Genomic DNA, 14,955 nt, shown 5'->3' with positions numbered 1-14,955 from the left:
AAAATTGCAAGGCCAGTCAGTTTTTTCAGATAGTCAACAGCATTCCACCTTTCTTGTGGGTTACAAATAGCTAAAAATTTTTGTTACATCTAGGAATACTACCTGAAATATATAAGAGTCAAACAAGTTTCATGACTACTCCTTTCAAAGAGGTTATTTTGCAATGTGTAATTGTCTTAATGTCAATATTATCAAGCCATAGATTTAAAAATACTGTATAAATATTTTGTGGTCAAAAACATTACTGAAAGGTTATCCTCTCTGTGATCACCAGTATGGACAATGTAATTATTCCCATGTGTGCAAAACTGCATAAATAAATAACCAAGTGCCCACAAACTACAATATATTATGCATTTATCAGCTTCTTAGCTTTCACTTTAAGGGTTCAAACAAGCTAGTATAGACCCAACTGGCTAGCAGCATGGTGTTATTATTTGTAGAGCTAATACTACAGCAAATTGCCTATGGAAAGAGAAACAGAGGACAAGGCTGCAACTTGTATTAAATGCCTACCTGAACCTGATAATCCTACCAACTGATTTTGACTAGTGAATCCATCTCAACTCTGGAAATGAAATTACTAGACTGAATAGATAAATTTTTGCAGTGTTTAGAGAAAAATTTGCTTCGCTTTAATCTACTTATATTTTTATGAACTCTATAGGTAAGTCCCTGGTGCACGCAACAGAGAAGCCTGTTGTATCTAGCTGAAACCTTGACAGATTCCCATGGGATATGGTACATGAGAAATGGGCACTTCATATCTTTAAAAAAAGATACAGTTTGAGAATTCTGTCTATGGAATAAGTAGGAGATGACAGTTGGATGTTACTGAAACTTAATTTAATGTCTGCAAGTCTTTTTTTTTTTTTTTTTTGAGACAGAGTGTCACTTTGTTGCCCTGGCTAGAGTGAGTGCCATGGCGTCAGCGTAGCTCACAGCAACTTCAAACTCCTGGGCTCAAGCGATCCTACTGCCTCAGCCTCCAGAGTAGCTGGGACTACAGGCATGCACCACCATGCCTGGCTAATTTTTTCTATATATATTTTAGTTGGCCAGATAATTTCTTTCTATTTTTAGTAGAGATGGGGTCTCGCTCTTGCTCAGGCTGGTCTCGAACTCCTGACCTCGAGCGATCCACTCGCCTCGGCCTCCCAGAGTGCTAGGATTACAGGCGTGAGCCACCGCACCTGGCCTTTTTTTTTTGAGACAGAGTCTCACTCTGTTGCCCCGACTAGAGTGCCATGAAGTCAGCCTAGCTCACAGCAACCTCAAACTCCTGGGCTCAAGCAATCCTCCTGCCTCAGCCTCCCAAGTAGCTGGGACTACAGGAACGTGCCACCATGCCTGGCTAATTTATATATATATATATATATATATATATATATATATATATATATATATATATATATATATATATATTTAGTTGTTCAGCTAATTTCTTTCTATTTTTTAGTAGAGACAGGGTCTTGCTCTTGCTCAGGTTGGTCTCGAACTCCTGAGCTCAAATGTTCCGCCCACCTCGGCCTCCCAGAGAGTTACGATTACAGGCGTGAGCCACCACGCCCGGCCTGCAAGTCATTTTTATAAAACCTAAAACACATATTATATGATCAAAGCCCAAGTATTATTCTCTTGTGAAAAAATGTGCAATGGTCTTTTTTTTTTTTTTTGGAGACAGAGTCTTGCTTTGTTGCCCAGGCTAGAGTGCAGTGGTGTAATCATAGCTCACTGCAACCTCAAACTCCTGGGCTAAAAGCAATCCTCCTGCCTTAGCCACTCAAGTAGCTGGGACTGCAGGAGTGTGCCACCATGACCAGCCAATTTTTTTGTAGAAACAGGGGTCTCGCTATGTTACTTAGACTGGTCTCAAACTCCTGGCCTCAAGTGATGCTTTAGCCTCAGTCTCTCAAAGTGCTAGGATTACAGGTGTGAGCCACTCTACCTGGCCTAAATGGTCGTTTTAAGTGCTCAATGAGAAAAATATCTGAGCTTGTACTTATTTCTTAGAAAATATATAATTAGCAGTTTTGTCTTTAAAATGGATATTATGTTGCTAACAAGCAAAAATTACTACAGTAGAGAAGACTTTCATATTTATTATGTACGTACTTAAACTGAGGATTTGTAGTCTAGAAGAAAACTAGTTTTAATATCAGATTTAAAATAATGCTTTCTGATTCTAGTTTCTTTGATCAGATTATTCTCCCACTTACTTTATACTCTTTTAATTTATAGCCCTTTTTAAATTTTAAGACATTTTCATTTAAAAATTTTTTTTATTACCTAGTTTACCATTACTTTCAAATTTTTACTTCTTTGGTGACTCGTTGGTATTAAGCTTGTCTGTAGTGCTGACTGCATGAAAGTTTTTTGAAGGGTCAGAGGTGGGAGTATAGGAGAGAAGAAGTTTATGGAAACTGTGTCTACCACAACTTTGTACTTATCAACATTGCAAAGTGGGAGCCATGTTTCTGGGTCTAGTTTTGAATAAAATAGAGAAAGAAAAACAAAAGTTTCCATATGATATCAGGTCAGGTCCACAATTAGTTGTAGAAGCAAAGGCTCTTATATAGTGAGGACTCGAGCCAGCTAATTGGGTCTGCAATTAGCCTCTCTGGTTGCAATCAATTACAAGTGCAATTTCTGTGTGTGAACTAATTTTGTGTGCAAAAGTAATCCCACCAAAACAAAACCCTAAGTTAGAACGAAATTTAGGTCTGTCTTACCTCACATCCTAAGAAGGAACAAATTTTTTTTCTGTGATCCATGATGAAAGCCAAAACTAAAAGACTCTGTCTAACTCAAGTATTTTCTTAACTTTCAAGTACTCAGATTTAACTACTCTAGGATCTTGAAAAGTCTGCATTATTTTGTTACTATTAATGTTCTGCTAATTTAAAAATTATCTTAATTATATTGCATAATACTTTTAATGTTTTTTTCTTTTCATATTGCTATTTAAATGTGTTGTTTCTATACTACACATAAGTACACAAACAAGTATACTCACACATGAGCACAAATAAGTTATAACCCAGAACTCTATTACACTAGATCACTCAATGCACTGCTCTACTTAGAAGACTTTAACAAAAGAGCTAATATGGGAGATTCAATGGGTTTTGCTGTTTCTCAAAACTCTACCAAGGCAGCTTAGGAAATTTGGCCTCACCAAGAAAATTTAACACACTAGGTAGAAATAAAACAAAACAAAATAAATAAGCAAAGAAATCTCAAACATGTTGACAGTAGTTCGTGTTTTAAAAGAACTTCCAATGCAAATTTCTGAAATTCCCGATGTCATTTTGGCATACCTATTTTACCAGTGTGTTTCAGACAACAGCTTTTAAGTTCCCCAATTCATAAATGTAATTAAATAATTACATTAGTGCTAATTAACATGAAACTGCAGATTATTTAAGCGCAAAAAACACTATTCAACTTCTTAATTATTCTTGTTCACACAGCATTTCCTTTTGCTCAGGCGCCCTAGGTGCAAATAAAGCATCCCATCTGCTCGTAATTAGAACTAAATAATTTCAGAGAATGTAGCTTATCATTTTGACTGCACATTTGATTAAAAACAGTGTACAAGCAATATCCTGGCTTATTGGCGTAACAGCAACAACACACACAAGCCTGTGTTCTTCTATCATTAAAGAAGATCGAAAACATTATCTGTTATTTCAGGGGGAAAAATACAACTTTTTAGTTCATTTCATACAGATGAAAGCGAATTACAGCAAATCACCTCTCCACTGAATAGCAGCCCCCACATAATGACTTTATTTGCTTAATCCCCAAATTAAACGCCGTTTCGAGCGAGGGCCCTGTGTTATTACTCTCATCATGTCGAGAACATTTTCCTGCCGAGACCAATTTGAATAAAACAAGGGGCCTTCCTTGAACTCAATCAAGGAGCCATAATGTGGTGGGTAATAGAGGTTGCTGATAGATTTGCAGGCAAAAGTGTTATACCTAATGATGGGATATGGATAATAGTCCTCCTGGAAGTCCTGATGCGATTCCAGTTGGCTGCCAGATGCTAAAAATCAAGAAGAGCATTGATCAGTGACAGGAAGCTGTAGTGGATTCATCTAGTCAAACTTCAGCTGTTTTTCCACTGTACAGTTAAGCCGGGCATAAATTATATTAATTGATTTAATTACATACTTAAAACATCTTCCCCAATTAATTTAATTAGGTGGCTACATGATGCTACTGGCAGGGGAAGATTAGAGGCAGCTCACTTAATTAACAGAATATGAATGAAAAAAAGAGAAAGCAAACATAAATGAAATTGTGAGCACTAATTAAAAGGCTGTCTGCAAACTTAAATACTTTCTGACAAAGTGGTGACAGCAATGTAGACAAGAGAGGACTTTTTTTTTCCTAGCAAATTAAAGTGCCAGAAGGTATATATAGGGAGAAAAGGTAATGCAGTTAAAACATTGATTTTCTGACAGAACTACCATAGTCAAGTGAAGGGATCTTTTTTCCTATAGAAAAATTCCAACAGATTTTGCAGGTGCAAAAGCCAGATCCTGATTAGGGCTAAAATATGATACACAAACAAATATGGGGTTTGTGCATCATACATTGAGAGGAGTAAAAAGCAAGAAAGACTGAGGGAGAAGGTAGTTGGAGAGAGAAAGGGAAGATAAAGAGACAACTTATTGCAATCGCTCAAGCAAGAAATGTTTAGAAAAGAGGTCTGCCTTAACAGCTGGCAGCCTTGTGCACCTTGGCTCGAATGCGGAAATTCTCCAGGTGTCTCTGCCGTGATTCCTTCAGGATCTTCTTTAGTCGAGTCTTATGGCAATATAAAAGCCAAGCAATGGCAATCACACCTGATGCCCACTTCTGCCGGCGATACATGAGGAAGAATTTCCTTGCTGTGTAGCATTTCCACATGGCTTGGATCTTCCTGGCAGCCTCTGACTTTCCATCTTGACCCTTGTACCTCTGCCCTGGAAGATTTAACAGCATTTGGACGTGATCTGGGTTCTCTAACACTGACAGAAACTCATATCTGGTAAGTTTATTCTTCAGCTCAAATTCTGGAAGGAGAGCCATCAAACTCCTGCCTTGTATTTTGACTTCTGGTATTGCATAGTCCCTGAGAAACTTCTCGATGTGTTCCAAGAGAGAAAAAATACTTCCCCAAGCTGAGATAAAATGTTTCTTGAATGCTAAGAAGTCTGGGGCTGTCTTGTCTATAACACCATTATAAATAAAAAAGTCATAATCCCACGGTGATTTCAGAGATCTCAAAGATGTTGAGACTCTCGTGGCCTGTAGAAAGAAAGTATTTCCAGATATGAAATATATTGTGATCTCCTTTAAATGAGTAGTCAAGACGCACACTATGTCATTATTATTTACCACTCAATAGTGGGAAGATGTGGATCCTCATATTGATTTATCACATACATGTCATAATTTGAAAGTCTGGCCAGTATAATATATATCATTAAAATCTATTACCAGAAGGATATCTTAGAGATCACTCAAAGCTATTAACATTTTTATAAAAGTGTTATAAAATTGCTTGAGGAAACTGATCATAAAAATTATGCATTTAGTTCACTTTGGTCAGCTGACCCCTAATCTCTGTGATTTACTTTTCACACATGCATGCCTGGTCTTAGAGAGGCAAGTTGCTGATTCCTTGTTCATAACTTATCCACCAATCCTGAAAAACAGGGTGACGGGTTTCTTTGCAAAGCTGTTTCTGACTTTCTAACAGAGCATTGCTTTTTAGTGTTGTAGAGTTCTTTTGCCATCTTCTCTCGATATCCAGAGGTGATTTTTACAAGGAGCATTATGTTGTGTGTTATCACCTTTGTCATTTTCTAGGTTTCTCCTGACAAGTGTTCTTTTATTAAGCCTGATGTCTTCTTAGGGACGTATCTGGAGCTGTCCCCAGATAGATTAGAATCAGAAATCTCGTAACAAATAAAACCAAGGAAGCATTTGATTTAATTTTGTTCCTATCTGTATTGATAGAAATTTTAAGTCATGGAAATATACTACTTTTATCTATAAATGTCAAGACGGGTTCTCTAAGAATGGAACCATGAACAGATTTTTTTCTTCTTTATACTTTTCTATGTTAAAAGAAACCCAGAACAAATGCTGTTTTCAAAATCAAACCAGAATAGGTTTGGAGGACAGCAGCAATTCATAATGTCACCCTATTTTTTTTTTTTTTAAAAAGGGAAATGTTGTTGCATCTGTGTCCATTGAAACCTGTTGCCCTAAAAAACACTGATGTTCTGCCCTGTGGTCTAAACGTTCTTAGGGGCCTGGGAGCAGGAGCGAGGGGCTGGGGGTCCCAGGGAGAGGGCACAGATGTTTCAGGCCTTGAGTTCTCTTTAGTAAGCCAGGTATTAACTTACTGTACTGATTGTTTCTTCTTGCTGAGGGATTTAAGGAATAGATTGTCTTTAATATGTCAATGTTTTCAGATATACAAGCCCATCTTTACCAAGGATTATATTGCTCTCTGTATTTTGAAGAGTTTTCACAAAACTCAAAGGAAAAAGAAAACCCAGTTAATTTATCAGTAACACTTGTAATAACACTGTGTTACTACTATGTTAGATTGTTCCTGCTTTGTCTTTACTAAATAAATGTTAACTGACAGTAACTAACAAATTCAAGACAGAAAGTTATCTAAGAGAAAAATAAGCCAAGAGAATATTTACAATAAAAACACGATAAGAAAACACAAGAAATTTTCTAAAACCCTGCAAATTCTTTTTCTTTTCTCAGGTTCTGGGCAGTGGAATAATTCATTAGACTGTCATTTCAAGTAAAAATGCTGAAAAGCAAGTGTTAATTCCAAAAGGGGAAATTTCCTTTAACTTTAGAATCAGGCTTTAAACAGGAGTGAACTTTTGTATACTTTTAACTAAAGAGTTGTTATAAGGCATAAAAATGCTATAAAAAGTCCTCTTGCCAAGATTCTGGCCCCTTTTGATCTAATCAAGGCACCGGAAGAGAATGCAAGCTGTTTGGTAGAAGGAAAGAAATTCCTTCTTCTTGGATAGGCAAGAGAGAGTTAGAGAAGTAATGCCTCCTTTAGCAGACTTCGGTGCTGGCGGGAGATGTGACTCCTGGGAGAAGACAAGTGACACATGTTCCAACAGAAATGGCCGATGGCCACGTTTCTGCTTCTCTTCAGGAATGGGTTCTGATGGTAGGAAGGTCAGAATTCAGAGAAGAATGACAGCGCTTCATCAGTGAGAAACAGGCACATGAAATCATCACAGATGGACATGTATGGCTCTGGCTGGTCCTGCCAGTCACACGTTTTGATACTGTCAACCAAGACTCTGAGACTCCTATAAGAAGCAAATCTATGGATGGGAGATTTGCCAGAGAATCTTATTTGCTTAGTGATGTGCAAATATCTTTGAAATTCCTTATCTTTACAGAGAGTTATGTGAAATTGGGATGATCTATGAAAATGGAATAACCTTGGGAGAAGTTCAAAAAGGAGAGGATTCTTATGTCTCTCTGGGACATTTTGTACACCAGCATATGCATTTTAGATCTTCTGAAAGAATAGCCCTGGGGCGGTTGGGGTTGCAGAATTTATCAGTGGCTGTTTTAGAACAAAGGGATTACACCTTCCTACTTTCTTGGATGATATTCCAGCAAAGACCTGCTCTTGAAGGAAACATACTTTTGGACATCAAATAGACCACTCAGGCACTGGGAAACTACGGGTTTGGAGTCAGCTAAAGCATAACTGTAGTACATCTGTCACAGAGAATGCCACACTTGGGAGCACTTTAGACTTAGAGCAAGAAAAGACATGCCTCTCAAGAGAAAGGCTTCCCAAATTAAAGCAGTGCATCAGCATTGTGAGATCCATTGAGCAGGTAAAGACAAAGCTGCTTCGCAGCCTGCTAGGAAGAAGAGCCCTGATTAAAGGTCACACCATGCTTCAGGTTCCGCTCCTTCTGTCATGCTTCCTTTATTATTTATCTCTGTGAACTTGTCTACTATTATTTGTTGGTTTTCTTCCTTCCTTTCTTTCTTTCCTTCCTTCCTTCTTTCTTTTCCCTCCCTCTCCCCACCCCCTTCTTTCATTTCTTTTCTTTCTGTTTCCCTTCCTCTCTCTCCTTCTCTCCCTTTTAGTTTAGGATATGCTGTACTTCCACTGTGATATTACTGACTCAATAGCAAAATTTTCTCCTTCTAGTGGGGATGGATCTCTGTTGAGGCATCTACATTCTTACCTGGTCCTTCCTGGGACTACAGCCATACCTTTACCTCTGTGAGATTGCTGCACTCACTAATTGGCCCACACAGAGCCCAAACCTGTGGCTGTGGCCTAATTATTACCATCCTGCTCTAACTAACTAAGTCAACTAGCTGGGAAATGCTTTTCTTCATTTGCAAAGTGTAATCACTAATTAGGCAACTTGGAGAGTTTCTGGAGCAGTTATTTGGGGAAAATTCTAAATCTGAAATAAAAAACAGGAAGGCAGGACGATGATTATGTGTGTTAGTAAGTCATAGATGTGAAACAAAAAAGACAGGCCTATCATTGCATTCTTAAATTTAGCAATAACTACCACAAAGAAAAATTCCAGAAAAAAAGGAATATATTTCTAAGTTGAATGTCTTTATGAAAAATATTCTATTCACATATGTGGAAAGCAGTGGGTGTAGGATTAAACTGGATCTTTACATTGGATATAAGCAAGATCTCCTAGGGGCAAATGGTCAACTATTTGGGATAATCCAACATGTATATCATCTTTAGAGAATAATAATCATACCTTTGCCTAGAAAGGCTAAAATACGTTTGAAACTATAAGCCAATGTTTACTTTCTCAAACACCAAAACACATCCATTAGTAATTAGCCTACGCAACTGCATGGTATGAAAAAGAGTAAGTTATTCCTGCAGATTATGGCTCTAAGTGACAGCTTAGATTCATAATATGAATGGAGTGGACCTCAGAGAGGGAGTCTTTATTATTACCCAGAGACCAGGGATGCCATTTGTCTGACCTTTGTTTTTAAATTTTTGTTGAGGGTCCATGAGGTGTTGAGCTTTGTACAGAACAAACATCAGGACCTCAGCTGGCTAGAACTGGTCAGAAGATATACACAGTATTCAGAAAGAGTAGCTGCCCTAATCAGGAGTCAGGTATTTGGCATAAACACGGCCCTGAGTATTAGAGCATGAGGGATCATGAAGGTCACTGGCTTGGCCTTTTGCACCGTGGGCTATTATGGGCACAGGGAAATGACCCTTGGCCCAGAAGTTGGGCTAACCTGTGTTCAAATCCAAGCTCTGCCAGTATCTGCTACATAATCTTCAACAAATTACTACACTCTCTGAATCTAAACTTTCTCATCTGTAAAAACGAAATGTCCATGCAGAGCTGCTGTGTTTATTACATGTATAAAGAACCTTTCACAGTGCATCACCCCCAGTCAGTGTGGTTGTTACTATGGATAAGGACACTGAGGCTCAGAGAGGTTAAATGACTTTCCCAAGATCACAGAGCCAGTTGGTAGATCTTCTTCACTTCTAAGGAAATGTGTTTGCTACTATAAGAGAAAATTCTGTTCTTAAACCTCCCGAATCCATACAGAACTAAAGGAAGGAGAAGTAGTCCTGGATGAAGCGTGTTTTTGCTACTCTTCCATCTCTTTTTCCAGTCCCTCTTTCTTCCCTTTCAGTGCTTTCTCTTCCACACCCTACTCCATGCTGTCCCCTGCACCCATGCCACCAATGCCCACAGCCCCACCCATCCAGAATACTCCAAATGGCTCCTTACTGCACCGTGTTCTCCTTGCTCAGCCTTCCTTTTGCCACCTCCTGCATCAGAGCCAACCTGGCCTTGACCTGCTGTTTTTTCCTATTTGAAAGGCTGGAAAGCAATTTGTTAAAGTAACCCCTATGAACATGCTAACATAACATGGTGTGGTAGAAAAGTGGTGGATATGAAGCAAGAAGACCTGGAATCTAATCTATCACCACCCTCCTCTGAGGCCTTGGGAAGCCACTTCTCCCATGGGGTTCCAGTTTCCATTAAGGGATCATTCAGAGCACTTCTAATTTTGATATCCTATGCCTCTCTGACTTAATGCGTCACCCTCCAGGGGTATTGGCTTTTTAATAAACATCTGGAGCCAATAAAGCCATCAAGTCAAAGGCAACTATCTCCAATGGCATCACTCCATGCACCATGAAAAAGACATGGGGGATTTTTTTTCCCTTTTCTATTTTTTTAGATAGAAAACTCTTTCTAGCAACTTTCAAACCAAAATAGATGAATAGCTGCCCACACTACCTAATGTGTAAGGGTGGTCATGGGGAGAGAACCCCAAAAAGTGCTGTTCCAGTTTTCTGGAGCTTGCAAATCAATGGCTCTCAGTTCGTAGGACCCAGAAACTGCCTAAGCCTTAAGTGCCAATTAAAAGTGAGTCAGAGTCCTTAACCTTTATAAAGAGAATAAAAGGCAAAAACAGAGAACTCACTGAGCAGAGGCATAAAAGGAAGAGAATTAAGTGTAAAGACCACTCGGATCAGCAGCAATTTTCTAGGAATAATTTCTGCAATTGCTTTGAAAGGTATCTTTATTCAAATGAGTCTTCCTGAACTCTGAAACACTTCCTGAGGAGAAAAAATCTGCACACTTTGATGCATTCTCATGGAACGAAAACACTCAATGGATCAAATTCTGGTTGAAGATCAAACAGAACAGAATCAGGAAAATTTTTTAAATAGATGGGGCCTATTTTCAGTCGAATGTGAAATTTCTTTTTCTTCTCCTAGAGACACATTTCATTTTGCTGCTGCATCAATTTCATCTTTTCTGTTACCCCTCCAATATTCTCTGAGAGAATGTGACATGGGTAAGGACCACTTGGGATAATTGTGACGGAGGGGTTGAGTCTGCTGGGGAATTTACAGGCAGCCTGACAGGATGGGAATCAGAAAAAGCTTGGATTCCCCAATCCCCAAGCCTAAAGACACATCATCATTTTCTCTATAGTTACACAAAAGAGCAATCCTTAAAAAGGACTGCGATTATCACCAGAGGGAAGCTTGACATTCCAATTTTCCAGAGGAAAAGTGTGTGGATAGTAAGTCCAATCACAAATCACCAAAGAATACTTGCAGAATTCTCACAACACTCTACCTTATCACATTCTCTATATCCACATTTTTCTTTGTAACACTTATCACTCTCTGACACTGTTTTAAATATCTATTTATTGCCTGTCCCTCTCACTAGAATGCAAATCCCAAGAGGGCAAGGACTTGGTTTGCTTTGTTCACTGCTGTATCCCCAGTGCCTAGTACATGGCCTGGCACATAGCAAAAGGTCAATAAGGATGAGTTGGATGAATGAATGAATGAATGAATGTGACAATACTAAAATTTAAGCTCATAGCCACTTGGACTGGGTTCTCAGCACAAAGCTGTCCTATGATCATACAATTTATTTCCAAATGCATAGCTTGAGTTTTGGAGCACTAATAGACTGTTTGACATTCAAAAATGTCCACATGCTTTGACCAAAAAGTTCTACCTTAGGAGGTAGCCCAAATTCAAAGATTTACATACAAAATGAAAAATGTTTGTGGCAGTTTTATTTATAATAGAGAAGACTGTAAATAATTTATTAATATTATTAATAATTTGACATTTACAATTTAATGTTGAACAATAGCATAATGGCTAAGAAGATTATGGTATATCTTTAATACAGAATATTATGCAGCCACTAGAAATGTTTCATAATGAGTTTTAAATCTCATATATAAAGGCTTATGATAAATTGTTAGGTGAAAAGAGTAAAATCACAGTTAAATATACACTATGTTACCAACAGAGGAATATGCCAAAGTATAATATCACAAAGGGTTGTGATATTATTGAAAAAACATTCTTGCATGCTTTGCATATTTTTTCTTCTTTCTGAACTTTCCAAATTTTGTATGAATATGAGGTCATAATTTGATAAATGAAAGAGATAAAGTAAAAAAAATAAAGATTATTTTGTGGCTTGTTGATAATTTAACCTTTTTTCTGGTATATATAAGTAAAATTGTTAAGCACATGTAATGAAAATGTACAGTTAGACAATGCTATGAAGAGTAGCAAAAACAATCCTTATAGTTTTTCTTGTCAATTACAATAAAAATTGTTTTGTAAGAATTGCAAGAAAAAACTGTTTTGCAAACAAAACCACATAATTTTATTTCATTTTGAAAGTTTAATGCTAAAAATGTATAGATGAGGGTGATAATTTCTAATGAATTAGAGGAAATGGTAACTGGTTTTAAAAGTTTCTAAGGTTTTTCTGTTTTTGGACTTTCTTCTCTTCTTCCTTTAAGGTGGTAACTCAGATGAGGATTTATGAGAGAAAATGGGTCTAAAAGAAAAAAATAGCCTGGACTTGCTTTTGAATCTCACCTTGCATCTCCAGGTTGCAGAGTTCTAACTCTTGTCAAAGTGAGACCCACTCTCTTTTTAACCTTTAGGGCAAGACAAGAAAGGAGACTAGATTGTGCTTGGAGCACAAAGTCAACCCAGGGAGGCACTCTGCACTCTTTAAGAAGAAGGCTTACTCCCCCACCAGATATGCCATGTTAAAGCCACAACTGCTGTTAGATATCAACCAGTGGTTCTGAAAGTATAAAGCCTGGAACACTTTACTCAAACACTTTATAATTTGATGGTAGAGAGGTAAAATGGATAACCCAGATGCTGGGTATGAAGGGCCTAGAGAACACTGCACCCCCCACCCCAACTTCCACTATTCTCCTTTCCTTAGGGCTGGACTGTGAGGTGAGGATTGTGGGGGATATGGAAGCCCCTCAAAAACAACACTCTGATCCAATCTCCTCTCTATACAGACAGGAGAAAATGAGACAAGATAGAGGCAGTGAAATGTTTAATGTCACACATTGCCTGATTAAAATAGTTCAGCTGACTCATAAAATAATCACAGTTTTCTAATGAGAGGATCCAAAGTATATGTTGGGAAAATACTAAAGAAGGTAACAATAAAAAAATGACTAAGAGAAGTGAGGCCCCAATTTTGAGATTAACATGCTATCACCCAAACCTATTCTTCCTATACCAAAGGAAATTTTACAGCATAGATACGGCTTAGGAAAAAGGATTTTCTTTTTCTTTTCCTTCAATTTGGACTTTTTTTCTTTTTTAATCGGAAAGGTTTTTTGAAAAGTCTTGAACATAACGAGAAGTATAGAGAACAATATAAAAAACTACTATGGACACATTTTTTCTTATTTTGTTGTCTTCTTTGCCTCTGAGATATAGTATGTGTGTATGTGTGTGTGTGTGTGTGTGTGTGTGTGTGTGTGTATAAATAAATGAAGTCCCCTCTGTATTTCTTTTCAGCTCAATTCCTCTCTCCCCTTCCCAGAAGCAAACAAACTCATGAATTTAGTCTGTACTCTGATAGTACAATAAGTATATTTGTTTGCTTGTTTTACCCATATAGTTTTTATTATCAAAACATCAATTAAACTTAAGCAAATTTTAACATAGTTGTTAATATGCCTGCCTTAAGATAATAAAAAGATTTAATTGTTGACAGAGGCAATTTTAGCAACTTCAAATCTTTGAACTAGATTCCTGAAAATAAAGATGCTTTGGATTTCTTAAAATAACTATTATAAACACTACTACAGTTTTTTATTTTATTCTTTGGATCCTATGCAGAGCCTGACTGTCTCAAACTTATCATTCATCTTCTTGAGTTTGGGTTATTTGGTTAACTGACACAGAAGATAGAAAAGGCTGTTAAAGTCAGAGCCAAAGAAAGCAGATATGACAGCAGAGGTGACAACTGCTGTCTAATATTGAAGGAAACAAACAAGACACAGAAATTGGTTATCTGCATACATGGTATTGAATAGAGAAAATGTTAAATTACATTAGATAGGCAGAGATATAATTTAGAAAGATTTACTTCAAAAATAATTGAAATTTATAAAAATTTCTAATGCTTTGGGGCTCTGGTAGTCCCAAAGTAAAGTTTTGTGTGCTGGCTCTGTCGTTTACTATTATAGTTGAATGACTTAATCTCTCTGTTCCTCCCAGTAAAATGGGACTAATAATGGTATCTACTGCACAGAAATGTTGTGAAAATGAAATGAGAGAATCGAAGAACAAAGCCTGGCACAGAGTAAACACTTAACACGTTAGTTGCTACTAGCAGCAACAGTAGCAGCAACAGCAACAGCAGTAATAGTAGCAGTAGTAGTAATTTTGAGAAACTGGCACATGTGGAAGAGTTCATAACCTGGTATGTGAAGACAGCACAAACCCTGGAGCCTCACTCTTTCAGCTGGGTCCTCTGAACTCCTTTACCATCTGAGTAGGCCTGGGGACAATGACAGCACAGAGGTTCTGTGGCTGCCATGAGGGTTCAGTGGGTGTGGAAGGTGCTTGGTGCCATGCACACGGACAAACTCAATCAACATTAGCAGTTACAAATATTTCAGATAAATAATGCCTTACATTCTATTCTTTGTTCACTGCTGTATCCCCAGTGCCTAGTACATGGCCTGGCACATAGCAAAAGGTCAATAAGGATGAGTTGGATGAATGAATGAATGAATGAATGTGACAATACTTGAAGTGCAGCATTCAAGCTCACAGTTTCTTCATAGTAAGAAGTCACGGGAAGCTAGACGAAGGATCTAATTGCACTTATTAGTTTATCTAGGAACAATGTGCCTAGGTTCAGAAAGACTATGCAATCATTGTAAATACAGTCCTATCTAGGCACAGCTCTGCAGGAGTAAAAGGAGACCCAAAAGGTGGGCTCTTCTTCCTTGAAAAGGGTGGCTAAGTTTCCTCTGAAATTCTTACTAAGATCACCAAGAAAGGGAGGCCTAGAAGATACTCTTAAAAATGGAGCAATGATTTAT

General features: G+C 37.7%; 1 protein-coding gene across 3 annotated transcripts in view; it reads right to left on the bottom strand.

Annotated features, from left to right (window-relative positions):
- IQCH (IQ motif containing H) overlaps positions 1-14,955 on the bottom strand; it is a 201,869-nt gene that overhangs the window by 93,523 nt on the left and 93,391 nt on the right. For all 3 annotated transcript variants that reach the window (XM_045541606.1, XM_045541600.1, XM_045541616.1), the window contains 2 exons: positions 4,750-5,301; positions 3,985-4,051 (listed from right to left, as the gene is read on the bottom strand). In XM_045541606.1, coding sequence (XP_045397562.1) covers positions 3,985-4,051; positions 4,750-5,301 — 619 coding nt within the window. The remainder of the gene's footprint in view (positions 1-3,984; positions 4,052-4,749; positions 5,302-14,955) is intronic.

This window comes from Lemur catta, chromosome 1, assembly GCF_020740605.2.
Source record: "Lemur catta isolate mLemCat1 chromosome 1, mLemCat1.pri, whole genome shotgun sequence".
NCBI classification, from domain to species: Eukaryota; Metazoa; Chordata; class Mammalia; order Primates; family Lemuridae; genus Lemur; species Lemur catta.
The sequence above is the reverse complement of the archived record's forward strand: the minus strand, read 5'-3'. Positions and strand labels throughout refer to the sequence as shown.